This window comes from Dendropsophus ebraccatus, chromosome 5, assembly GCF_027789765.1.
Source record: "Dendropsophus ebraccatus isolate aDenEbr1 chromosome 5, aDenEbr1.pat, whole genome shotgun sequence".
Classification (NCBI taxonomy): domain Eukaryota; kingdom Metazoa; phylum Chordata; class Amphibia; order Anura; family Hylidae; genus Dendropsophus; species Dendropsophus ebraccatus.
In genome coordinates this window covers 132,793,442-132,819,871 of record NC_091458.1, presented here as the reverse complement: position 1 = coordinate 132,819,871, position 26,430 = coordinate 132,793,442, and the positions used below count along the sequence as shown (strand labels likewise).

The 26,430-nt window shown below is 41.9% G+C and overlaps 1 protein-coding gene across 1 annotated transcript in view; it reads right to left on the bottom strand.

The window, feature by feature from the left end:
• CSMD2 (CUB and Sushi multiple domains 2) overlaps window positions 1–26,430 on the bottom strand; it is a 325,249-nt gene that overhangs the window by 167,511 nt on the left and 131,308 nt on the right. Inside the window, exons 10-11 of the mRNA XM_069972975.1 lie at window positions 6,878–7,204; window positions 3,219–3,413 (exon numbers count right to left, since the gene is read on the bottom strand). Of these exons, the coding sequence (XP_069829076.1) occupies window positions 3,219–3,413; window positions 6,878–7,204 (522 nt within the window). The remainder of the gene's footprint in view (window positions 1–3,218; window positions 3,414–6,877; window positions 7,205–26,430) is intronic.

The window sequence follows — 26,430 nt, the reverse complement described above, 5'->3', positions numbered from 1 at the left end:
TTAAAAAATATCTGTCAACCTGTCCTTAAAGGGGTAGTCTAAATTTTTTCTATACAGTATATATGCTCTCAGTCTGGCAGAAAACATATATTAAAAAAACATATACTTACCTTCCTCACTCCAACTGCTGCCATTCTTCAGTGCTAGTCCTATTGCACATCTTGTGTTTGGGGTGAGTGTATGCTCTGCTTAGCCACCTATCGTAAAGCAGTATCCCACCTCAGAAGCTGATTGGCTGAACAGACGGTGCACATGCTAAACTCAAGCACAAGAAGTGTTGTGCAACCAGACTGGATTCAAAAGAAAACAAGTGGCAGCAGTTGCGAGGAGTTTATGTCCTTTTTTCCTCTAGGCTGAGCACATTTAGGCTATGTTTACACTACGTAAAAGTACGGCCATAGTTCTCGCCGCAGAACTACGGCCGTAGTTTTGCATAGCTTTATTTTTAATGGGATCCCGGCCGGAGCGTACACACATCGTATGCGCTCCGGTAGGGATCCCGTGCAGCGCCGGAAAAAACTGACACGTCAGTTTTATGTGGCCGGAATTCAGTGAATTCCGGCCGCAGAAAGACCTGTCAGTTCACAGTGAAGCAAGCGGCTCCAGCCGCTTGCTTCACTGTGGGCTATGGGAAGCTCTGATGCGGGCACGCTGATGCGGCCGGACCCGGCCAGGGTCAGGGAACGGCCGGATGTTCACAGTGTGTGAACATAGCCTTAAGGTGTAACTTCAGCATTGCTCTCCTGCCATTCTGAAACATTTGGCATGGAGAGAGGTACTGTAGCTCATACTACAACAACCATTTGATACCCAGTGAGTTGTGTGCACAAACCTGTGTAATTGTCATAATATCAGAACTTTTTTTTCCCTCTTGGACTGCAGACAGTTCAGTCCCCTAAAAGGAGGTGTGTCTTATCTTAACCGTCTTAAGTTGTAGATTTTCATTATTGACATTATTAATGTAGTTGACGCATGGGAAATAACAAATACAGCAAGCAACAAGCAAATAGATAGTAAATCTAGACCAATAACTAATGCACAATCATTGTGAAAACCAGATAGTATTATTAAATCTAGGTCAATAACTAACGTTTGCTTAAAAGGAATCTGTCAGTACAGGGCCCTACCTGAGGTGATGACAGTGTTCTGTAGTTAGCAGTCTTCTATTAGCATGTTACCTTTTGATTATCTGTTAGTGGAGTGTATTATCTTTGGTCTCCTACTGTAAGCGCCCTATTACACCAACAGATTATCTGGCAGATTTTTTTTGAGCCAAAGCCAGGAATGGACTATAAACAGAGAACGGTTAAACATGAAAAGACTGAGATTCCTTGTTTTTTCAAATCCATTCCTGGCTTTGGCTTACAAAAATCTGTCAGATAATCTGCTGGTGTAATAGGGCCCTAAGGAAGAGTCAAAGAAGAGTTGTGGTTCAGTTTCTGTGCTGCACTCTAGCACACCTCACTACAGCTTCTTCCCTCTTCCTTATAAATAATCTCTGCTGCCCGGCCTCCTTCTCTCTCAGCTGACAGCTTGTCTCTCTGAGTGTTTATTTCAGACATACTGTAAACTACCAACAAAGGACTGATCTGCAATCGAATATAGTTGTGTTGGAGCTCTTCTCTAGGGGTAAATCACTTACCTAGAGACCACTGACAAAATTTTTTTTTACCATGGGTTTGATTCTCTGATGTAAAAAGTAGTTATTTATTTTTTATTTTTTTTCTCATCAATGTATAAAACAAATGGGTTTTTAACCTAATTTGGACCTGGCTGGTAATTCTTTGCACTTTTAAAATGATACAATGGTGAGAAAAAGGAAAAAAACAAAAAAAAAAACAACTACATTTTATTTCCATCAGAGGAATCAAACCCAGGAAAAAAACTATCTTTGTTTCCAGACAAGCAATTTATCCCCTTATCCTTTGACCACAGCTCTACCACAGCTATATCTTATTGCAGATCAGATCTCTGTAGACAGTTTATGTCTGAAATAAATAATCAGAGACACTGTCTGACAGCTAAGAAAGGAGGAGGCCGACCAGCAGAGAATATTCATAAAGGAGAGGGAGGAGATACTGTAGCAGTGGTGAGGTGTGCCAGAGTGAGTGTGGCACAAACACTGAACCACAACTCCTCTTTGACTCTTCATTACAGTAGGAGACCCAAGATTGTGCACAATGCACTGCATGGACAAATAACCAAAAGGTAACATGCTCACAAGGGGACTGCCAACTACAGCCCTATAAGGGCCTTGTTACACATTCAAATTAAATGCTCCCCTGATATGTAAGAAAAGTATGGATCTACAATGGTACCTTGGTTTAAGATTAACTTAGATAAAGAGCGTTTTGCAAGAAGAGCTCAAAATTGTAACTTGGTTTAAGAGCATTGCTTTGATTTAAGAGCTCCCTGTACTGGGTGGGAGCGGGAGTGGGGGAAGGGCATGGTCTGCACAGCGTGATCTACAGCACTATATTCTGACCCAGGAAGTTTCCCTCCCCTTCCATATCATGGTAGACCTGTCAGCCCTTGTGTTTCTCATCCTCTCCATTCCTGCTATAATGTGCCTGCACTTACACTCAGCTATACACACTGCTTCTATAATGTGCCTGCACTCACACTCAGCTATACACACTGCTTCTATAATGTGCCTGCACTCACACTGAGGTATACACACTGCTGCTATAATGTGCCTGCACTCACACTGAGCTATACACACTGCTGCTATAATGTGCCTGCACTTACACTTAATTGACACTGCTATATAGAAAAGTTTCTGTCACTGTTCTCCTGCACAGTTCTCCTGCACAGTTCTGCCACTGTCTTCCTGCACTGATGCTGTTTTTTTCAGGTTTATGCACTTACTATACATTATACTCCACATGATGATTTCTATACTCTACAGTAACTTATAATATGACATGTTCATCTGTTTCTCATTGTTTGTTTTTATCTCTTCTACATGTTATTTAGAATAAAAAAATCACTATTTTTGAGGTATGGAACCAATTGTCTGTATATCAGGGATTTCTTATGGGAAAATTTGCTTTGGTTTAGGAGTGGATTTGGATTACAAGCACGGTCCTGGAACAAATTATGCTCGTAATCCAAGGCACCACTGTACATACTTCCCCTAAATGTAGTACATGCCAATGGGTCTACTAGTTCAGCTTTGAACCATGCCCATAATCCCCCCAGAATGACGGTGACATTACCTTCACATCTCAGTACTGCGCTGTTCCAGACAACGTTTCCCTCTTTTAAGATACAGGTGATGGTTTCTGAGCCATGAGTCCGGATAAAGCCGTCATCGCATAGAAAGGATACTGAGCTCCCCAGCTGTAAGCTCTCTCCAAACCTCTTTCCATTCACTGGCACTCCCGGATCAGGGCATTCATTGTGTCTAAAAGCTGGGATTAAAAGACAAGCAAAAGTTAAAGAGAATTTTCTATTAGTTATGTTTCACTGGTTAAGATGATTTAATGTATCCGCGCTAATATTATTAACGGCAGAAACTGACTGTGTCACATATTGCGTCAAACCCGACCAGAAATAAACGGCTGATATAAATGAGCCTAAACCTTTATATAACTGTGGCTGCACAGAAGAGGGGATGAAATGAGACAAGCCTGGTGGAGATCATAAATAATCCACAGTATTTACAATCCATCAAGCAAGTCATTGAGATTATCATCAACTTATGGCTGGAAATAGTTTTATGAATCATGCTCCATAATGGAGTGTCTGGATAAATGCAGTTCCTAATTAATGGAGAATTTTATTTGCTCACCTCTATCTTTATTTAATGCAGGGTTAACACAATTTCCTTCCATGCATATGATGGATATTGCTATACATTTATGAATAAATAATTCCCACCCATTCTAAATATTAGCTCGTCTTTATCGGCCCTTCATTTAAGCAAAGCAATCATGAAGAGATGGAGAAAGAATTCAAGTTTAAGTCCCCAAGAACCATCCAGCTGCTGTGTCTGGCTGTTCTAGACGTAGAAAAACAAGGTCATATACTTCATGCCAGGTTCTCACAGAAAATTTGCCATTGCAACATTATCCCTACAGGAAGTCACATACGTAGAAAAAAAAAATCTGTTTGGTATCAGCGACTGTGGCGGTGACAACAATAATGTGAAAATACAATATGTGGCTTGAGTTGGCATATGAAACTGCAATGCAGATGTCCACACAAAGGAATATTATGTTGCAGTGTTTTGCATTGAATGATGAGTAGCCACACAGCTCATTAAGTAAAAGAAAGAACAATCCTCATGCTAAGCCTATGCAACAGTAATAGGACTCAGATTATTCCAGTTCATAGTATTCCAACTACTTATTGCGACATTTGTTTTTAGACACAGACTGAATAATAAATTAGATATGTATTCAATCGGCTCCGAATTTTCTCCAACTCCTATAAATTAAAGAATTAATAAATAAATTAACAATTGACTAAAAAATGTCTGATTTTGATTGTGAAAGTTTACCAGCAGATGAACAAGTTTTCCCTTCTGTCCTTAAGTTCTTCTAAGAATTTTTTAAAAAAGTGCATGCACATTAAAGGCCATATTACACGCCCCGATAAGCCGGGGGAAGCGATCGCCGATCTGTCAGTTCAGCACTCACTTCCCCTTCTTTTCCTGCTTGCTGCCTGTGCTATTACACGCAAAGACAGTGAGCAGAGAGGTGCCAAAGGGGCCACCCTAAGGGTCCTATTAGATGGGCCGATGGCAGCCAGAAGATAATCTAAACAAGCACCAATGTGTTCGTTTAGAGTTCGTTTACTGAGCCTATACGTTTACACGCCTTGATGACCATTTAGCAAGGGCTGCACAGACATTGTTAGCAACGTCCGTGCAGCCCTTGCCCTAAACTGGCATACATTACCTCTGTATGCTCCTGGCCTACTCCTGCCCTTTGCTTTCACTCCTGGCGCTGTGGCTGTAGCTTCAAAATGGTCACTGAGCTGACAGGCTGCTCAGTAATTCACTGTCTGGGACTGCGCCGGGTAGTGATTGGCTGACCGACCTGTCAGCTCAGAGACCGATTCAAAGTTGCAACCACGGTGCCGGGAGTGAAAGAAAAGGGCAGGAGAAGGCCGGGAGCATACAGAGGTAATGTATGCCAGTCTACTCCGTTGTTAGTCTTTGGCTGTGCAACACTGTTACACATAGCGATGCACGGTTGGCGGATGATGATTTTAGGTCTAGACCTAAAGACGCAATCAGCCGAGTAATGCCAATAATCGTTTAGTGTAGTAGAGCCTTAGCTCTTCAAACTCAGTGTAGAGTACAGGTGATTTTAGTGCTATCCCTGCTTTTATCAAGCCCCTGGGAAACCCCTCCATGGTGCACAGCTATTTCTTATTCTCTCTATTTCAGTTGGCAGAACAAGGGCTGCTATGGCATGATGTAGTGCTAGTGAAAGTACAAGCAGGATGTGCTGCAGTTTGATTTATGGTAAATTACTACAAATGGTGGTAGATGAGGGTTATTGATACACTGAGTTTGCAAGGTGCTTCTTCGTGGACAGGAAAGAAAGAAACAGCAGCAGCAAAACAAACAAAAAGGTAAAGGCCCTATTCCACGGGCGGACAGAGAAGCAAATGAGCGCTGTCAGTGCTCGTTTGCTTCTAGTTCCCAGCGCGCTGCTGCCGCTGCTAGTCCATGCTGCGAGTAGTTGAGTCCGGGAGGGGGCGCAGGGAGCTGCGGGGGGGGGGCTGCCCGGGTGATCGTTAGATCGTCTGGGCAGCCCGTAGCATACAGCAGCGCTCTGCTGCCGCCGATCCTATTCCACAGAACGATGGCAGCAGATCGCTGCTGTATGAGTCGTTTGATTCAGGGTTGGGGAGGGTGGAGAGGGATTTTGTTCAGGAATATCTTCATACAGTGGTCTAGGTATCTAATAGTATCCATAACATTTTGGTTGGTGAGAAAATAGAGCAGAGGCTTGATTTACCTTCGCTCAGAGTGTGAACCTCTTTGAGGAGGCTGACACACTCAAAGATTGCAGGTACACAGTTTAGGTTTTCTTGCCTGTGTATAGCCCTAGCTAAGCCTTGCCTTGTTTAAGCCTGGTCTATCTATTACTAGACATGGATTTCCCCAAACAACAGCAGATTGCAAGAAAAGACATTTAGTGGCCAAGATTTTAGAGCTTTTTTCAGGGCTAAGAGCTCATTCTTTGATAAAGCGATTTACAGGTATTTTAGGAATTACATAGGAGGGAAGTTGTTAGAAATGACAATGACCTTTCATCTATAATTGTCTCCAGTTGTGTTGAGTACATAATCTAGGCCAACCTTAAAGTGAATGTACCACTAGGTACATTGCTTTGTATTTTTCACAGGAACAGGCTGGCGCGGGGATCGCAGTGCCGCGCTCCTATTTTTGAACCACTGTCCCATTCCCGCACACAGCGCTGGTCTATTCTCTAGCATCAGTCTGACATGGAGCACTGGGGTTGGCCCGCTAGCCCCCAGTCTGACGATTTCCCCTTCCCTCTGTGGCGCGGCTCAATTGTTTCTAATGGAGCCGCATCACAGAGGAGAGTAGGTTTAGTCATACTGGGGGCCAGCAGGCCCGCTCCCATTGCTTCATGGTGAGCAGGTGCTTGGGAATAGACCAGTGCCGTGCGCAGGAACCGGGGGCGGCTGTTCACAAAAAAGGACCACAGCACTGGCATCACCGTATCAGCGCTGGTCTGTTCATGTAAAAAACACAAAGTGGTACATTCACTTTAAAAAAAGAAGTTTTTTTCATTGGATCCCCTCTTCTGTACAGAAAAAAATACATATTAATTTGAACTACTGTTTAGTATGAACCTCAGCAAAACAAATGAAGGCATGTAGTAGAACTCACTAGTAAATGTGATATTAAATCCTCGCTTCTCAGTAGAATGATCAGTCTGGAACTCCAATCTTAAGACATGACCACTGCTTGTCAATGAGGGTGGCACTTGGTTCCCTGAGAAAGTGCCCAGGACAGGTGATTCAGGAGAGCCTCCATCTTTTACTGCCAGGAAGTCAAACTGAGGTTCCACATCAAAGTCATTGAATGCCAAGTGGATGCGACTCTCAGGTTTAGCTATGATCAACCACACACAATGCAGGTGATTGCTGTATTCTTCTGGGTAGTTTGGAGACAGAACGTTCCCGGATGGGGTGGTGAAATTAAAGAAGCATGAGACTGTAGGAAATCAAACAGTAACAAAGAAAGTAAAAAAATACATTGGTTAATATTTTAATATCTGCAAGGCACTGTACATATCAGTAGATCAACAAACTACTTATCACAAAACAAAAATTATACCTAGTGGATAAAGCGTATATGTATAAATGTAGATATATATCTAGATTGACATAGAACTAAGAATATTTCAATGTTCTTTTTACGTAATACTTTTTTCTATTGTTAGATACATTTTTATATTGCACATATATCATCAAATAACCAGGTATAATTTTTCAAAAATATTGAAAATATAAAATAGTAAAAAAAAAAAACCTGAAATGATACTCCTCATATAAAATAAAAAAGCATGGAATTAATATTAGTCAAAAAATTACAAAGATCCAATTCTGTTAGCCAGATTTATATTGTATTTTTGCTATATGTTCGGACAGTATACATTGGTATACCATCTCCTTTTCTGTATTTTTTAAGCGTGGTTGGTTATATTTTTCAAAGCATCTACATAGCAGCTATAGGCATACAATCAGCGCCACTTTTCACGCTTTCCTCTCTAATGTAACACTTAAATGCAGTGCAAACCTAGTCTAATGTGTACATTGGGCCTAATGGTATAGTAATAATTTCAGAACTTTTTTCTGCTTAAAAGGTCAATAAAATTTTGCAAATGTGCCACTTTCAACCGTTCGCTATCATTTATTATTGATTTATTCCATATATATTGCTTTTATTTATTCACACATCTACAGCTAAGGTTATGCAACGTAGCAAGGTGAATTGCTTTGAGTGGTGTATTTATCCATAATATACTACGAACAGATTGCTTATGCATTAGGGAATGTCAATGGCAACTAGGCCTTTTTAAAAAATAATGTACAATTACTCAAACTTAGAGGTCTACAATTTGCTTGGAGACTACTGGTTAACATCATCCTGGGAGTACAGATTGGTGTTCAATATTTGTGAAGCCAGCAAAGCAAATATTTATCGAATATTATTAGAGATGAGCGAGCACCAAAATACTCGAGTATTTTCAATGCTCAAGTGCTCAACTTGAGTAACATGCCCCAATAAAAACTATTTGACTATTTAACCAGGTGCTCAGCAGAGCGGAGGGTACCTGATTAATCTGAAAGGGACATTCTTGCCCTCAGGGGGTTAGAGGGCAACTCCAACTATTTTTTTTTCTTTCAAATCAACTGGTGTCATAAAGTGCTAGAGATTTGTAATTTACTTCTTTACAAAAATATCAAGTCTTCTAGTACTTATCAGCCGCTTTATGTCATATACATAGATATAGATATGTAGGATATACAGCAGCTGATAAGTACTTGAAGACTTGAGATTTTTTTTTAATAGAAGAAAATTTCAAATCTCTGGCACTTTCTGACACTAGTTTATTTAAAAGAATTTTTTTTTTCCGCTGGAGTCGGACTGTGCTCTTTTTGTAGGAGGGTAGCAGGGAAATTATAACTTATACTTACCATTCTGGTCTTCTGTCTATACTATAGCCGCTCAGCCAATCAGTGGCTGAGGCGGGATACTGGCTTAGCCTCTGATTGGCTGAGCTGCAATAGCAAAGACAGATAGAAGACTGAAGCGGTAAGTACACTTTCCCCGCTCCTCCTGATGTGGTTTAAAATGTATTGATCACAATCGCACCTTCCGTATCAGCGTTGAGATCTTCTGCTAATCCCAAAGGTCGGGTCTCTACGGATTCGGAGATGAATTATCAGCTGCTTTTTTTTTTTTAGCAAGCCTTTTGTTAATGATGAGTACCTGAGCACCAGAGTATAGAGTACTTTCAAGTTGGCAGATACTGGAGTGAATACTATACTCTATAGGGTGTGCTCGCTCATCTATTATTATTATTATTATTATTATTATTATTATTATTAGGGGGGGGGCTAGTTAGTGGGGGCCAATACATATATACTGATTTCAATAAAAATACAGCTAAAATGCAATATTGAGGAGTATGATTTCCTGGTACACACAGTACCTTATACGATAATTACAGTTGTAACATTACAGTATTACACTACATTTTGCCTTCCATTTTCCATAAAGCCCATAAAGCAATTGAACAAACAGCATAAATTGCTTATCCATCTCTTAATCCAGTCCAAGCCAGTCATGGAGAAAATGTCTGTATAATTTTCCTTTTTTGATTAATCTTTATTAAATGAAATGCATTAAGCTGCATTAAATAATAATACTATTCATTCTGGATGAAATGTAGAAAGGCTTAAAGAAAGTTTTTTTTTGTTGTTTTCATTGTAAGGCAAGCATGCAATGTGCTATGGAATCTAATGGCATGCAGAGTGGTACAATGACATGCATAGCAATAAGAAGTCATGCCGAGCAAAGTACAGTACTGACCAGCATAGCAGTGTGTAGTGATAATATCCAATGTGTAATCATGGAACTGTGACTACAACCACTGAGCCCCCTCTGTAGAGCTTCAATCTTGGCGTGACCTCTAGATTGAATGGTTTCTGAGGCAGCGCAACAGACTAATTCTTTATGATTAGGATTTTTTTTTGTCACTTATCATTTCATAGGAAGGTAGTGCTGGCTCCGGAACGGCCATTAGCATATTAGTTCTGTGTGACACAGTTGATCTGTAATTGGTCAGCATTATCCATCCGCGCTGACCTTCCGGCACCCTTTTTACCACTCACTTGTTAAATAAGCCCGTCTCTTGACGATGTTTCCCCAGCGGGGGGGATGCTTTAATGCATTGTTTTCCCATCACAGTCACCTTTTGCTATTGCCTAAGTTTTTGATGAACTGACTTATTTATCAGTCCCTTGCACTTAAATACTGCTAATAAGGTATAATTTAGAAGGCTGCAGTAGCAGATTATTAGTGGTGCCGTACAGCCGCAAAGTATTACAGTGAAGCGACGACATCAGATATTCCTGATTTTTTTATTTTTTTCCCGCACGGATTAGTAAAACAATTGTGAACTACATTTAGACTAAGGCTAAGCACAGAATAAAGATAGCGGCTAACTTATATATCGTGATCCTTCAATAATTGGCATGAGTTACTTATACAAACAATGATAGGGGTTACTAAAAAGAATTAATAATGTTATCTTTAATACCATAAATAATAATAATTACATTATATACTATATGATGTTACTTTTCCTACTATAAACTTACCTTGCATGATTTAGGGAACTGCTGGGCACTGGCGTGGTGCCATCCCACAGTATTTGTGAAGCATGAAGAGGCTAAATGTAGTCATTATGACATTATGACTACCCGAATTATATGACTGCTGTAATGCTATACCACCATCACATGTTTTCTAATGTCAGTAAGCTAGCCAGACCTTCTACCGGGTAGGAACATCCAAATCAAGGAAGGTCTCCATCCACAGACAGCTGTTTCAGGGTATTTGCCCCTCATCAGTATGGAGTAGGATTCTGGCTATTGGGAGCAAAGCCTAGTGAGGGCATTCAAAAGAATGGTGGTTGAGAGATCAACCAAAACAGTGAAGACACCATCACATGTTTCCCAACATCAGTGAATCTAGGAATATTGCCTCCAGTGGGCAATGTTTCTAGAGTCACTGACACCGAAAAACACCTATTCGAGTCTTCATAGTGTTTTTTTTTAATCTCCTTGAGGTCAACCATCGTTTCTTTCACTACTCGACGTTTACCCTAGTTTACTCTTATGGCTATGTTCCCACTACATAAAAATGGCAGCCATTTTTCCGGTGTGTGGTCCACTGAAGCTTTCAGCAGCTCCAGCCACCAGCTGACCACCAAGGTGGCTGCATTCTGGGAGTGATTTCTCCATTTCGGACACTGTTCTAATGCCTAATATCTACTTTTCTACTAGTATCAACATATAAGAGCAAGATACCGATAAAGAGTGGACATACTTTCTCTTAAAGGGGATGTCTTATAAAGACAATTCCTATCTATATGCCCTGTTAGGGCATATAGATGTCATAGAGGATTTTTGCTTGCACAACACACTCTTTTTGAGCTACAACTGGGATTTATTAGGGAAGAACAGTGATCACTCCGATGAATATTACTCAATATATAATAACAAGATAGGTTGCAAGAGGACCACTCTTGTCCTCAGTTTCAGTTTGAATTTTGCAGTTCGGTTCCATTGAACATAATGGAGATGATTTGAATTGTAATACCAAACACAACCTGGGGACAGGGGTGTTGTTGCTTTTGCAAGAAAGTTGCAGTGTCTTTTTTAATCATGGATAACCCCTTTAATGCTGGCTGACCTTCCAAAAAGAATACCGGCCTACAGTAATTTATCATGAACTATGACCTGACCTGGTATTTTAGTTTGCCATACTTTACCACTACAGTGCATAAAAACAAACTAAATGGATTGCATTTGGTTTAACCCTGGAGATTTGTTCACTTTTTCTGCTACATATTGTGCTTCACAGCTATGGTGATTGGTCAGAGCGGCATATATTTCAATGAAATTATGATGGGTTGATGTGGCACAAATCAACCAATAGCCTTACAGACCTGCTCCCCTCACAAAAACAAACAAAAAAAATTAAATAATGTTTTCCGTAATGATTCCATATTGGGAACACAGCCTTAAATTGAATGCCAAAATGTTGCCAAACCCAAACATTTTGAAATATCTGCCTAACACTAGTCAGCTCTTTTTTAGCAACATGAAGGGGACCTACACAATAGTCATGTTATTGCAGATTAGTGTATTATCAGCCTTAGGCTGTGTTCACACACCGTTGAAATGATGGCTGTCTTTAGTGGGCAGACATAATTTAACGTTGTCTCTACAATGGGCGGACATTATTTACCATTACATACTGGACCTCCAATAAACGACCATCATTGTAACAGTGTGTGAACATAGTCTAACTGTGTACAACAGTCGATACTTAAGGCACAACTGACCTTGGAAATAATCAAGCATAAAGAACTGAGACACAAATATCACGTCAAGATAAACTATAAAAAACTTGTTAGAGTCGAGAAGGCTGTTGCCAGTTTGAGGAGATGCACATTTCTACATAAGCAATGTTTTAGCAAAAGCAGAAAACATAAAATTGCATTAAGGTGCATATAAAGAGTGATCGTTCACATGAATTCAGATCAGCTGTTTCAGTTTTAGGCTATGTTCACACATTAGTCACACAAAATGTCAGTCTCTGTGCACATTGCACAATATATATATTAACAATATGTGCACAAACAGGTGTTTTTTTTAAAGACTTTAACGCAACACATTATTAGATTTTACAATTATTTTATAGTTGTATTTTGCTTTTATTTTACTGTGTGTACATAGCCTAAAGGCCATGTTTGATTGTCCTTTTCTCCATATACCTTAGACTTTGTGACGGATTTGGCCGTTAATTTAGGGTGTATAGGGGTCTACCCACCGCCCACTGGCACATGATATCTCTCGCTGCTGCTTACTCCTCCCCATACAGAACACAAAAACATTTCTGTGTATGGGGAAGATGGGGAGTCGTCATGAGAGATAACTAGTGGCTGAACGTTCGGCTATCAGCTATTAAAGGTGTATGGCCAGCTTTAGAGTGGCCTCTTGAAAACAAGCTTATAGTAGGGTGTCCTGCTTAGGGGACCACCACCAACCAACTGTTATCTGCAAAACAGCAATTGGAAACAAGTGTGAAACATTCAGGAACCAACACCACAGAGCAAACAAAACATTCATCTCCTCCACTTATTTACGCCACTGTCATTCTCCTGTTCACAAATCTCAACTTCCTGGTCCCATGTTGACACAGACAAAATGTCAGAGCAACCAGTCAATAGCTTCCATGGTGAAACAGGACCAGGAAGTGAAGCTGAGCAGGTACAGTAGTTTTCTTTCTTAAAACTACCCATTCTGCTACCCTATTCATTGAGAACTGTGTTTAAAAATTGACAGTCCCTTTAAGTGTTCATAGAACTTCAGAAAAGACCACATTGATGAACCCAAACGCTAGGCATTCACCTTCTGGCATCTGACAAAATTGATGCAGTCCTAGGGCTGCCAGAATAACAGGAATACATCCTATGGCTACGTTTAGACGCTGTAAAACAAAGGCCGTTCTGTTACACAGTCGAGTTACACTACTGCCACTGTCTGTGAAGTTCACTCCGGTTCACATACGGTTGTGCCCGCACTCCAATTAGTCATAGCAGACAATGTAAAGTACGGCCGAATGAATAGCGGCCGCACAAAATTGACATGTCAGTTTTCTGTGGGGCCGCATGGAATAGGAATTCCATAGGAAACAATGTGAATTCGCCTTCTGCAACAACAGCCTTTATTTATTGAAAATATACAGCGTGTGAACAAGGCCTTGGGCTGTATCCATGGTTTACAAGACTTTTTTCTGAAGTTCGCTCAACATAAGTCCCTTTAAATATTGTGTTTTCAATGCACTGAGGCTAAATGAACATGTGTGGCCATCAAGAGTCTGCTCTGTTTGGCAGCTATATTGTTGACATTTGACTGTCTAGTGTACGTTTAGAACAACTATAACTTTGCCTACAGTGTTACTAGTACAGGTAGTTTTAAGAAACTTCTCCTCTGAAGTCAGCACTGACCTTCCTGACCTCTGAATACCGTCTTTCACACCACTCCCTGTGTAATCCTTTGTTCTCTGATCTCTGCTGACGACTAATCTCCCTCCTCCCTCCTTCCCCCTCCCTTCTCCATAGGTTACACAGGGCTCGACTGACGTAAAACAGTTGAGATTTCCTGATAATGAGCAGTGAATGAGAGAGAGGAGGGGGGGGGACCTGGGGAAAGTCTTTTTGAATGCAGATAATGGCATATTTGCCTAATAAACCCAACTACAATGTTTCTTAAAATCGCCTGAACTATGCATTTCTGTGGGGGGGGGGGGGGGGGGGGGGGGGAGACTGCCACTGCAGTTTTTGTACCAAAACCAGAAGTGGATCCAACAGGAAAAAGAAGAACAAGTCCTCCCTCTATATTTTCCATCCCATTAGAATCCACTTCTGGCTTTGGCACAAGAACTGGCAGTGGCAGTTTTCCCCTAAAAAATGCTGTATGGGATTCCAGCCTAACAAATTTCCCTGTTTAATACGACTAGACTTTAACAAAACCTAGAGTTGTTTTTGTCTTGCATTTTTATTCCTCCTTTCGAATATAAAAGACATTAGGCTCAATATGTGAAATATGTCACGAGAAGAAAGCCGGAGTTGCCATATTCTAAATCTGTGCTCTCCGAATAAAATAAGTATAGCGTTTCACGTCAATGTAATAATAAAGACAAAGTTGAAAGGGTCAAGGAAGCTGCGTTTTCCCATGAATAGTACATATATTATTTATTCAAAGAGTAACTGCTGTCAGGACACGGCACAGAATGAAAAGCTATTAATGGTCTACAATGACAGGAAAATTAAGCCGCGATTCTCCCGCTTTCCTAGAACGATGGAGGCTACCATCCTAATGCTTTCACACTGGCTGGCTTTTACACAAGGCAGGCCCAGCATAGACTCCAGCATTGTTTTAGCTTCCTGAATGAAGAAAGAGATGCAAGCATCTCTGCTGGGCTCATTATCCAAATCAGCTCCTACAGTGTAATACAGAAACATTATTAGACTTACTGCAGAGAAACCGATTCTCCATGTACAAGCCAAAAATAAATGAACGAAGCCTATTTGCAATAAACTCCGAGTGGTGTATAAGAACGAGTGTAAATATCCCCGGAGTACTTTAACCAGGCACCGGGGGCGGTGGCAGGTGATAATATAGCGCACGGTATCCAGAGGTATTATGAAAGGCAGCATGTTTTTCAGCAAAATGATCAAAGAAAAATAACACGTCTATTTCTCGCTACCTATCTGATTACTTTATTTCCTTCTCTTAGTCTCCAGAGAATAGACTGAAATCCAAGGGCCCAATGCATCAAAAACTCATTAGCTGTCATTAATTTTTAAGTAACTGTGGCTTACTTTTAATGTTGCCGCTGACTGTACTCTTTATACAATTCTCCTGGTTCTATGCACTGATCTTATTTAACGTGTACCATATAAATGTAGGCATTTAACCGAGTGAGCTGAATGTGCCAGTACAATGAGCCATAGCTAGCCATACACATAAAATAAGAGACGTTTGGCAGACATCTATCTCCCCTGACTCCGTCATAAACATGCTAGTTCAACGGGAAGCTAAAAGTAGGTTAAAAGACTCTAACCTGCAGTAATAGTCCCATAGGACACAGAACACTGAGAATGGAGGTATTTTAGTATATCTTTAGCCCCATTTATGAAATATTCAGCAAAAATTTGATGGTTTGGTGCAATAGGGGTAGGACTACCACCCTCAGTGCACCACTTAGCCGAGCTGTCGCCTAATGAATATAGAGGTGATGGTCTGAGCGCCGGAGTGACTTTACTGCAGACCGCTGGATTAATATTCATGAGCAGGCAGTGGTGGGCGGGGTATATTGGTACACTAAAGTCAGTATTAGCCCCAGCACTCTATGAAAAAGTTTAAATGGCAGAAGTACAACTTTAGGCTATGTTCACACACAGTATTTTTGCTTAGTATTTTGGTCAGTATTTTTCAACCAAAACCAGGAGTGGATTAAAAACGCAGAAAGGTTTTGTTCACACACTGTTGAAATTTTGTGGATGGCTGTCATTTAATACCAAATATTTTCCATTATTTTAAAACAACAGCTGATGTTTTGAAATAACAGCCGATATTTGCTGTTAAATGACGGCCATCCACTCAATTTCAACAGTATCTGAACATAGCCTTTTTGTGTCTATCCACGCCTGGTTTTGGTTGAAAAATACTGATCAAAATACTGAGCAAAAATTCTGTTTGTGAACATAGCCTTAGGCAGTATCTGTGTGCACACTTATAACAGATAAATACAATTCAAGGGTGTTTTCACAGGTGGCAAATACACTGTATACTACAGCGAATCTAAAACAAATGGGCAGTATTTTAATCTTTTATGAATATCACTGACATGCACTTGTACAGCTTCACTGCAGGGTATGGGGGAGGGGGCTCATGGGTAGTGTTGAGATGACCTGTCAAACTGTTTGGGTTTGGCAACATTTTACGAACATGAACGCTTGGCATTGCATTTCCCGTGGCTGCAGAAGTTGGATGCCGCCCAAAGGAGTCCTTGGGCTGTATCCATGTTTTCCTGGCAGCCTTACGATGGCATCCAACATCAGCAGCCATGCAGAATCAAATGCCAAGCATTTACGTTCAAAGAACATTGCGGAAGCCAAACAATTTGACAGGTCCACTTAAAACTACCCATGGGTATACAAAAAACGGAAAACACACAATATGATGTCACATCTGTTCTAAATAGGCACAGGCTAGAATAATGTACATTTACAAGTCCTTGTAGGCAGCAGCTAAAAGGTCATATTCACACATGAATGGAAGGGCTACATCCCTCTCCCATTAAAGATGTCAGTAAACTAATATATACTGTATATGTATGTAGTAGCTACAGTATAACTTGCACCACAAATTGTGAGGCCCCAGCTTCCTCTTGGTCAGTCTGGTGAGGCCCAGGCATCATTTTGTCTGTTGGGTGAGGCTCCAGTAGAAAAAGTTTGAGAAGCGCTGCTGTAGAGTAATGAGATGAGTGAACGTTTCAAAAGTTTAGGTCGGCAGGTTCACCAAACTTTGAAGCAAAGTTTGTATTCGGTTGGACCGAACCTTAAACCAACCACGATAAAACAGATAAACAATTGCAGGTGTTTAGCTGATTTAGTGCGGTTCATAAAGTTCTCCTTCTCCGGTCTCCGGTGTCTTCCAGATCAGTGAATGGCTGAGTGGGCTGTCACTCTCCTCTCAGGAGTCACACCCCACTCAGCTTATCACTGGCCAAGAGGTTCTCACGAGATGAGAGTGATAGCTCGCTTAGACAAACGCTGATTGAGACAGTACATTGTTGCAGCCAGTGATTGGCTGAGTGGGCTGTCACTCCTTAGATGGGAGTGACAGCCAGCTCAGCTAAATCACTGGCCGTGGTGCTGTTCCATTTCAGTCGGTGATTGGCTAAGCGCACAGGAGGTGGCTGGTGACACCAGAGACCAGTTAGAGGACCTTGGGAGTGTGGGCAGATGAGCATACCCTTTTTTATTTTTTTTCTTATGTGTATTAAATTGTGTGGCTGCCATCTTTGAAAACTTAACCAATAGTGACTTCTTTGGCTGGTCTCCCTAAGATCAGTGATCTGTTTGCTGTATGGGTCTACAAGGCTTTGCTTGCACCTAGGCCAGAATCCTACTCCACACTGATGAGGGGCAACACCCCGAAACAGCTGTCTGTAGATACCTGGGTATTCTATTTCCCTCGTCATATCATCAGACTTGTAATTGAGTTGGATATTGACTAAAGGGGCACACTTTATATGGTGGTTTTGGTGGTCTCCTTACAGGAACAATCCCGTGTTTTGAGATTCGTAACTGAGGCTCTGATGACTTTTTTGCATGTTGATGTTTCAATTTCACTGTATTGTCCCCACCAGTCACTGACTGGCTGAGTGGACAGTCCATCAGCCTGGTCGTGACGTGTCAGCGACAGAGATGCCGGAGCCCGGCGGGGGTTCCAAGGACGGACCCGCAGCTTACCACAGGTGCGGTGAGAGGTAAGTCTTTACTTTATTTTCCCCCTGCCCCTGCCAGCTGCCTGATTTTATAAATCGCCAGACTATAACTTGATGGCTGCTGTGAGCAGCAGTTACTCTATACATTGTGTGAACAGACAGCCAATGGTTGCATAGTTTTCAATGAAAATCATTAAAAATTAAAAACAATGGCTGTTGTTTTAGCAGTATTTATTTTTATTTTTTTAATGGGACACTGTGTGAACATAGCCTATGTCTGCTTGGTCTATCAGCAGTATTACGTAGACCCTGACATTTGATCTCTATCTGCTCCCTCTAACAGCATATCAGGTGATGCAATAAATAGCTGCAGGTCACATCACTATGTACACAATTCCTAACAAAGCACAGTAGTTTAGAGGAATCTTTACTAGTCGCAAACACCCTTGTGATAAATACCCAGGAGTTTCAAACACACTTTTTAAAGCTGTTCCTTGTAATAGAGTTTCCATGTTGGGAGTTACATATGTACCAGCTGTATCTCAGCAACTTGCTTTTGATTGTGCCTTGTTTATTATTTATTGGCCTTGCATATGCTCGGTATAGCGTCTTGATTAAACAGGGTTTTACAGTAAAACAGCCAGGGACTTGGTTTACCTACAAGAGGAAATTTTTGTTGTCCTATATTATTCTGGCAAATAAATAAATATGCCAGATTACCATATTAAAGAGTAAGTCCCACCAATGAAGAAAAAAAAAAAAACGTCAGGCAGACGGTGGTGGGTGAGAAAAAAACAAACAAGTGAACTCACCCGTCCCCGTGCCTCTGTTGACTCTGGGCCCCATTCATCGCTGCCTGCTTTCATCTTCTGCAGAAAACAGTGTACGTCGCGTGATTGCCTGCTCAGCCAGTCAGTGACTGGGGTAGTGTCCCACCCCAGTCACTGATTGGCTGGGCAGGCAATCACACAGCCGGGGTTGGACCCAGGTGTGGTACTAAAAAAGGCACAGGGAGTTCACTTGTTTGTTATTTTCTGCCCCCACACCCGCCTGCCTGCCATTTTTACACTTAGTTGGACTTCTCCTTTAAGACTATGCTTCCACCCTTTTTTGGCCGTTTGCGGCAAAATAAGAGCCATTATTTTATAATGATTGCCGTTATTGTGCAAATGATGAAATTAATTACCGTATTTTTCGCTTTATAAGACGCACTTTTTTTCCTCCCAAAGTGGGAGGAAAAACTAAGTGCGTCCTATAAAGCGAAGACGGCTCCCAAGCAGTGCCGAGCATCGCAAGGAAGCCGTCCCGCCCGCCCCCTGTATGCATAGTGAGCGGCCCTGAGCGACCCCCTCCGCCCGCCCAGCCCGCCCCTCTTTTCCCCGCTCAGCTGACAGCCAATCAGAAGCCCAGGAAAGTGCAATGAGCAGCACTTTCCTGGGCTCCTGATCAGCTAAGCGGCGATGGAGGGGGCCGGCTGGGCGGGCGGAGGGGATCGCTGTCCTACTCACCTCTCCGCCAGCCCCAGCAACTCTTCTCCCGACACTCCGGCCTCCCGTCATCCTCCGGGTACAGGCAGTGGGTACAGAGAAGCTGCCTGTGTCCCGGAAGTGTTCTGCAGCTGCAGTCTCTCTGTCCCCCGCTGCCTGTGCCGGAGGATGACGGGAGACCGGAGTGTCGGGAGTGGAGCTGCTGGGGCCTGCGGACAGGTGAGTAGCCTGTTTGTTGTTTTTCTGGTCGCAGGGGGGATTGGCTACTATATGGGGGCACTGGCTACTATATGGGGGCACTGGCTACCATGGGGGGCATTGTATGGGGGCATTGGCTACCATGAGGGGCACTGTATGGGGGCATTGGCTACCATGGGGGGCATTGTATGGGGGCATTGGCTACCATGGGGGCACTGTATGGGGGCATTGGCTGCCATGGGGTGCATTGTATGGGGGCATTGGCTACCATGGGGGGCACTGTATGGGGGCGTTGGCTACCATGGGGGGCATTGGCTACTATATGGGGGCATTGGCTACTATATGGGGGCATTGGCTGGGGGCACTGGCTACTATATGGGGGCACTGTATGGGGGCATTGGCTACTATGTGGGGCACTATATGGGGGCACTGGCTACTATATGGGACACTGTATGGGGGCATTGGCTACTATGTGGGGCACTATATGGGGGCATTGGCTACTATATGGGGGCACTGTATGGGGGCATTGGCTACTATGTGGGGCACTATATGGGGGCACTGGCTACTATATGGGGCACTGTATGGGGGCATTGGCTACTATGTGGGGCACTATATGGGGGCATTGGCTACTATGTGGGGCACTATATGGGGCATTGGCTACTATGTGAGGCACTACATGGGGGGGTTTGGCACCAATCACACTGCTGCTATCTCCAAACTGTGAGCAAAATATTTTTTTTTCTATTTTTCCCCCCTGAAATCAGGGGTGCGTCTTATCAAAAGGCGCGTCCTATAAAGCGAAAAATACGGTAAATGAAATAGAGTCCGTTTATTGGCGGCTGCCAAAACAGACATTGTGGGAACATAGCCTCAGGCTGCCAAGTGTTTTTCTGACTTTTGTGCGTTTTTTTCATTTTAGTGTAAATTACTATAGTAAGCTTTATTTCTGGAGTTTTAACCCGTTTTTTTTTTTTTTTTTAATTGCAAAAAAAATGTTATTTTTTTCATCATGTGATTCAAGGATTTTTATTGAAGAATTAGGGAAAAGTACTTGTTTGCTTTTTACCCAGCCAAACGATTCATATATTTGTGAAAAGAAAATTCTCAGAATTTGCAAAAAATTGGGCAAACATTTTCACCTGGTAGCGAACAGACATAGGCCTGCACCACTTTGTGTTTTTTTTTTTTTTTTAAGTTGCAAATGATTGATTTGGTGCAGATCCCAGATTCCGCTAATTTTTGGGTGAATACTCAAAACAGGCAGATTTAAAAAAAAAAAAGTTGCATCTAAAAAATATTCGCCCATTGAGTACTGGTTCATAAATATAACTTAGACCAAAAATTATCGAAAAATCGAATTATTAAAGGGGTAGTGCGGCGCTCAGCAATTATTCACAGAATAACACACATTACAAAAATATACAACTTTGTCATTACAAAGTTATACAACTTTGTAGTGTATGTTATGTCTGTGAATCGCCCCCTTCCCATATCCCCCCACCCCCGCACGTGTACCCGGAAGTGTGGTGCGCTTTACATACCTGATCCGTGTCGACCGACCCCGTCCGCCATCTTCTTCAAAGACGTCATCTTCGGGAGGCCGGCCGACCCGCTCCTGCTGGCCCCCCTCTGCCGCATCATAACTGTGCTCAGCCACGATTGGCTGAGCACAGTTATGCTCAGCCAATCGCGGCTGAGCAGCTGATGACGCTGCAGAGGGGGGCCGGCATGCGGGGCGGCTGCATCGACAGAAGATGGGGGTCGACACGCGTCAGGTATGTATATCGCACCACACTTCCGGGTACACGTGCGGGGGTGGGGGGGGGGGCTCGGGAAGGGGGCGATTGACAGACATAACATACATAACAAAGTTGTATAACTTTGTAATGTGTGTTATTCTGTGAATAATTGCTGAGCGCCGCACTACCCCTTTAATCAAAAATAGGCACAAAACCCTTGATAAATGTCCCCCACAATGGTTTTTTTCTGTCTGTTTTTCTGTCCGCCTATAGAAGTTTATGGGGTGAAAAATGCCAAAACCCCCCAAAAACCTGTAAAACTCTCAAACGAGCACAAAGAAGAGAAAAACACAAAAATGGTATGTGGCCAATCTGAAATAAAAATAAAAATATATGAAAGGTACCATGTGTCCCAATAACCTAACTACTATCTAACAGTGTTAGCAGCTTTGAACATGAATAACACAACTGCCAGATGCCATTTCAGTTGTGATTCCCAACTATCCCCTCATCGGATCCATGTTACATGGCCATGCACATACATACATAGCTTACTTTACTATGTCCAAAATTCATGATTGGTTTGCAGTGACTAGTGTTTGAACACTAAAACTGACAAAATATAATAACAAATAGAAAACAAAAGTCAATAATAATCATTTTATGCACCTGGTTAATGGAACTGATTTCCATTAGACTAAATTCCCACCTGCATTCTGGCTGTTCATAATGGAAGCTATAATTCTCTGTCGGAGCTTTGTATATCAGGTCACTGCAGCAGCGCTATGTTTTCCTTTATGACAGGCTATGTGGCTCTTCAACCCAGATGTGTGCAAAGCCTTAGGGGGAACTTATCAAGTTGCGTGGGTGGTGCAGATGGCAAAAAGTTGCAAAATGTTTGCACAAACAACTATTTTACATTAAAATGTTGTTAGTTTTTTTCCCTATATGCCAGAGAAGTAAGGAGGAGGCGGAGCGGTAGGGGCCACTGCACGGGGAGAGGAGTGACCTCTGCATGCACCATATCTATCACAATTAACTCCTGGATGCAGGCAAAGACTATGATCCCACATTGGGAACACAGCGGGAAAAGACGTCCGTCTTATTGTAATCATGGCCCCGAATAAGGATCATGATTTTTTTGCTATGTTTCGAGAGAGGGATCATAGCCATAAACTGTTGCTGAAATCTACGCCAGCTCCATGCTTGCTTAGATTTTAATGACAGCGCTATGTGTGTCTGTCCTGTGTCCTGTGTGTCCATGCGCTGGCAAGGAAATTTTTAAAGATATGATAAAGCTACAAAGCTACATAGCTACGTGTATGAACAGGTTTGCAGCAGTGAAAACTGTTTCTAAGCAGAAGAATCATTCCCACTGTTTTTTAGATCTTGCGGTGTATGTCTATGACCAGACGTCTTTTTTTGGCCGATTGACAGACGTTTTTTGGTCAGCCATCATTTTGGTGCCAAAAAACAGCAGTTTATGCAAAGTATGTCCAATTTAAATAACAGACACCTTTTAGCGTCAAGATGACAAAATAAGGGCAGTCAAACGTCCAAAAAAAAGGCTTTGTGTCGTCTTGGCCAAAGGCTCTGTTCCCACAGTCTTTTTTTAGGCAAAAAAGGGCCATTGTTTGATAATGACAGCCATTGATAATAATCATGATTAGAGATTGTTCATCCAAACGATGCACTTGGTTTGATCCATCAAGCCGCCGGCCTTTCAGCGCTGCTCCGCTCCCTGCCACTTCTCCCAGGATGCCAGGAAAAGCTGGATCCAATCCTGGGAATCTTCTCCCAGTTTCCCAGAATTGGATCCAGCTTTCCCTCGACCTTTGGGTTGGTGCGGCTGGGGGTGGAGCAATGCTAAAAGGCTGGCGGCTTGATGAGTTGGGCGCAGATCAAACAAAGCTCTTTGTTGAGATGAGAGATTCGCTCATCTCTAATCATGATCATTATTTATGCCCGCCATTATAAGATAACAGCCTTTAAAAACAACGGCCATTGTTTTACCTAAAAAGACATAGTGGGAAAATTGCCTTTGACTGTTTAACAATAAACTATGAAATAAAAAAAAAAACCTGGTTGGATATATCACAAATTGAAATGCATGTGCTTTGCTCCGTCTACAAGGACGTACATAGTAAGGAGAATTTAGGTGGATGAGTGATGCGTTTATTACATGATTAGTTGATTTACTGCTTGTTGAATATAAAACATTAAGGCCATGTTCACACAACGTAAGTTAAGTATTAATCACAGCTGTGATTAATACTTAACTTACATTGTGCTGCAGCTAGAGGGAAACTCGGCCGGAGTGTATAAACATAGTATACGCTTCGGCCGGGATCGCTAGCGGCCACGCAAAAACTTCACAACTTCACTCCACACAACTTCATTGAATTGCGGCCGTAGAGAACTTGTCAGCTGACACAATGGAGTGTGCGGCTCTGGCCGCACGCTCCATTGTGTGCAGCGGCGAATTTAGCAGAAATGAAGATCATCCAGCCAGTACTGCTGTACCGTCTGGGATGATTTTCAGTAACACCGGCCGTTCTGTGATCCGGCCTGGTCACAGAACGGCCAATGTTATACTGAGTGTAAACATGGCCTATAAAAGTAAAATAAATTTTATGATACACTACAGTGGTGGAGAACTGGTATACTCTTGATTGACCACCTCATATGCCCTATGTTATTCTCTGGTTCGTACAGAATTTTTTTCTCCTCACAATTACTCTCCCAAAAGTACCAAAGTATATAGGGTTCCATCTAATTATTGTTCTTTATCCTGCTTATGGCTATGTTCACGCAACGTCAAAAATATTAAAAAGGCGGCCATTGCATTGGAGTCAATGGGAAGACGGACGCCCAATGCACACTATGCATTGAAAAACGGACGTTTTTGCAGCGAACGTCAAAATAATGAACATGAACATTATTTTCGGATGTCATTTGCAAACAGCGGATGTTTTTAATTTGTAGTTCACACACACAGTTTTCCTTTTGTCACTGTTCTGTCCCTGTTTTTGCTATTAAATTCAATGGACTTTTCAATTAAGCCCCATCCAACGGCCGATTAGTAACCAAACTAGAATAATGTGCACTAAGGGGAGGTCAGGCAGCTAAATAACGTCCGTTATTTTAGACTCAAAATGACGGATGTCATTTTAAACAGAGATGAAAAGACGTTGTGTGAACATAGCCTATCGCCCAACACACTTCTAAACAACTCACAGAGTGATGGAATTTCTGTGTATGTCACCGAACAAGAACAATTATTTATTTTTCTCAGATATTTCTACATAATGGAATTTTGGCTCAAATATCTTAAACGCAAATCGGGATTTTGGCAGCATCTTGGATATGCAATCTGTTTGGAAATCAGCTACAGTATGCGGAAACAGGGGTTATAATTCTCACTAAGGAAAGCTGCTAAGCACATAAAGTGTATGTGCAGAGTGGCATTATTTATTAGGTTTTCCCCTCTTCTGTCATCTGTTCTATTCCCTACTAAAAAAAAAAAAAAGTTAGAATGATGCTCTATAGCAATAAATAAAACCTTATGGAGTTTTGTCATTCTTCCATCTAGTCTTATGGAAATGTGTTAAAAGACAAAAACAATAAATCCTTGAATGACAAGAACGGAATATGTAGCAACCATAGCTGAATGCAATGTTACATGTGGATTCTACAATGACAAGATAGCACAAGGTAAAATGATGCCTACTGTAGGTAGGGTAATACTTTAGGTATACTACAGAAAGCAGTTAGTGTGTGATTTACTATGAGCCGGAAGAAGTGCCATTGCATGAAACAGCCGTCACTCTTGTTTGGTGGAACGCCTGAATGCCTGAATAGACTGTCCTAATAAAGGATCATTTCATTTCACTTGAGAGTGTTGCTGAAACTTACATCCTATATAATGAGAGATTTCTGCCTTTACTGGACTGAGCAGAGCACCCAGTGCGTGAAACACATCCATAGCTGTGAGTAGACACTGCTTTCCTTGATTAGATCATCACTGATTACAGCTGTGCCAGTAACCCGCTTTGTACTGTGAAGTGCAGGAATTTACTTCTATTTAAAAATCTTAAGTCTTCCAGTACATATCGGCTGCTGTATGTGCTGTAGGAAGTGGTGTATTCTTCCTTGTCTGTCCATGTCAGAAACTGTCCAGAACAGTAGCAAATCCCCATAGAAAACCTTTCTTGCACTGGACAGTTCCTGACATGGACAAAGGTGGCAGCAGAGAGCACTCTGTCAGAATAGAAAAAACACACCACTTCCTGGAGGACATACAGCAGCTAATAAGCAGAGATGAGCGAACTGTTCGGACTTTTGGTCCGAAAGCAGTTTGCTCTCTTGTCATGCCTGTAATCCCGGCCGCATAGTTGCGCTCCCAGGAATATGTGGCCAGGATATTCCAGGGAATCGATGTTGAAATCCCTGGGATATCCTGGCCGCATATTCGCGGGATCGCAACTATGCGGCTGGGATCACAGGCATGACGAGAGAGCGCCGATGCCAGTCCGACGGTTCGCTAATCTCTACTGATGAGTACTGGAAGACTTGAGATTTTTTTAAGTAGAATTAAATTGCAAGTCTGTACAACTTTCTGACACCAGTTGATTTAAAAGATTTTTTTTTTGCCCTATAAATTACAGTAAATGACAAATTGCTTTCTATAGTATACCTGAAGGATAACCCTATGCCTACAGTACAGGGTTGCATTCAGCTATGGTTGATATGATTCTGTTCTTGTCATTCGAGGAGTCATTTATTGTATATATAAATTTATATAACTTTCTGACACCAGTTGCTTTGAAAAAAAAAAAAACCTTTAAGGCACACATTGTATATGCCGTGCTACAAGTTCACCATGTCTGTTGTATTTGTTTCCCTTTTTTTCAGCCTTTTCCTTTTGTCATGTCAAGTTAGGGATGTTATGATGCTCTGGGTCGAGTAAGAGATGGGAATGGAATGATACAGGTAAAATAACATGCAAACGACAAAGACTTGTATAGATGGTATTGGCAATGCTGTACTGGTTTATACAGCGATAGGGTCAGAAATTCTAGTTGTGTTTTTCTTTATTATTTACAACCAGACTTTTAGCTCGAAATCCTCACTTTTCCGTGTACAACTCAGAAGCCGGAGATGGCTTATTGCTCCGGAGAGTGTAATAAGGCATAAT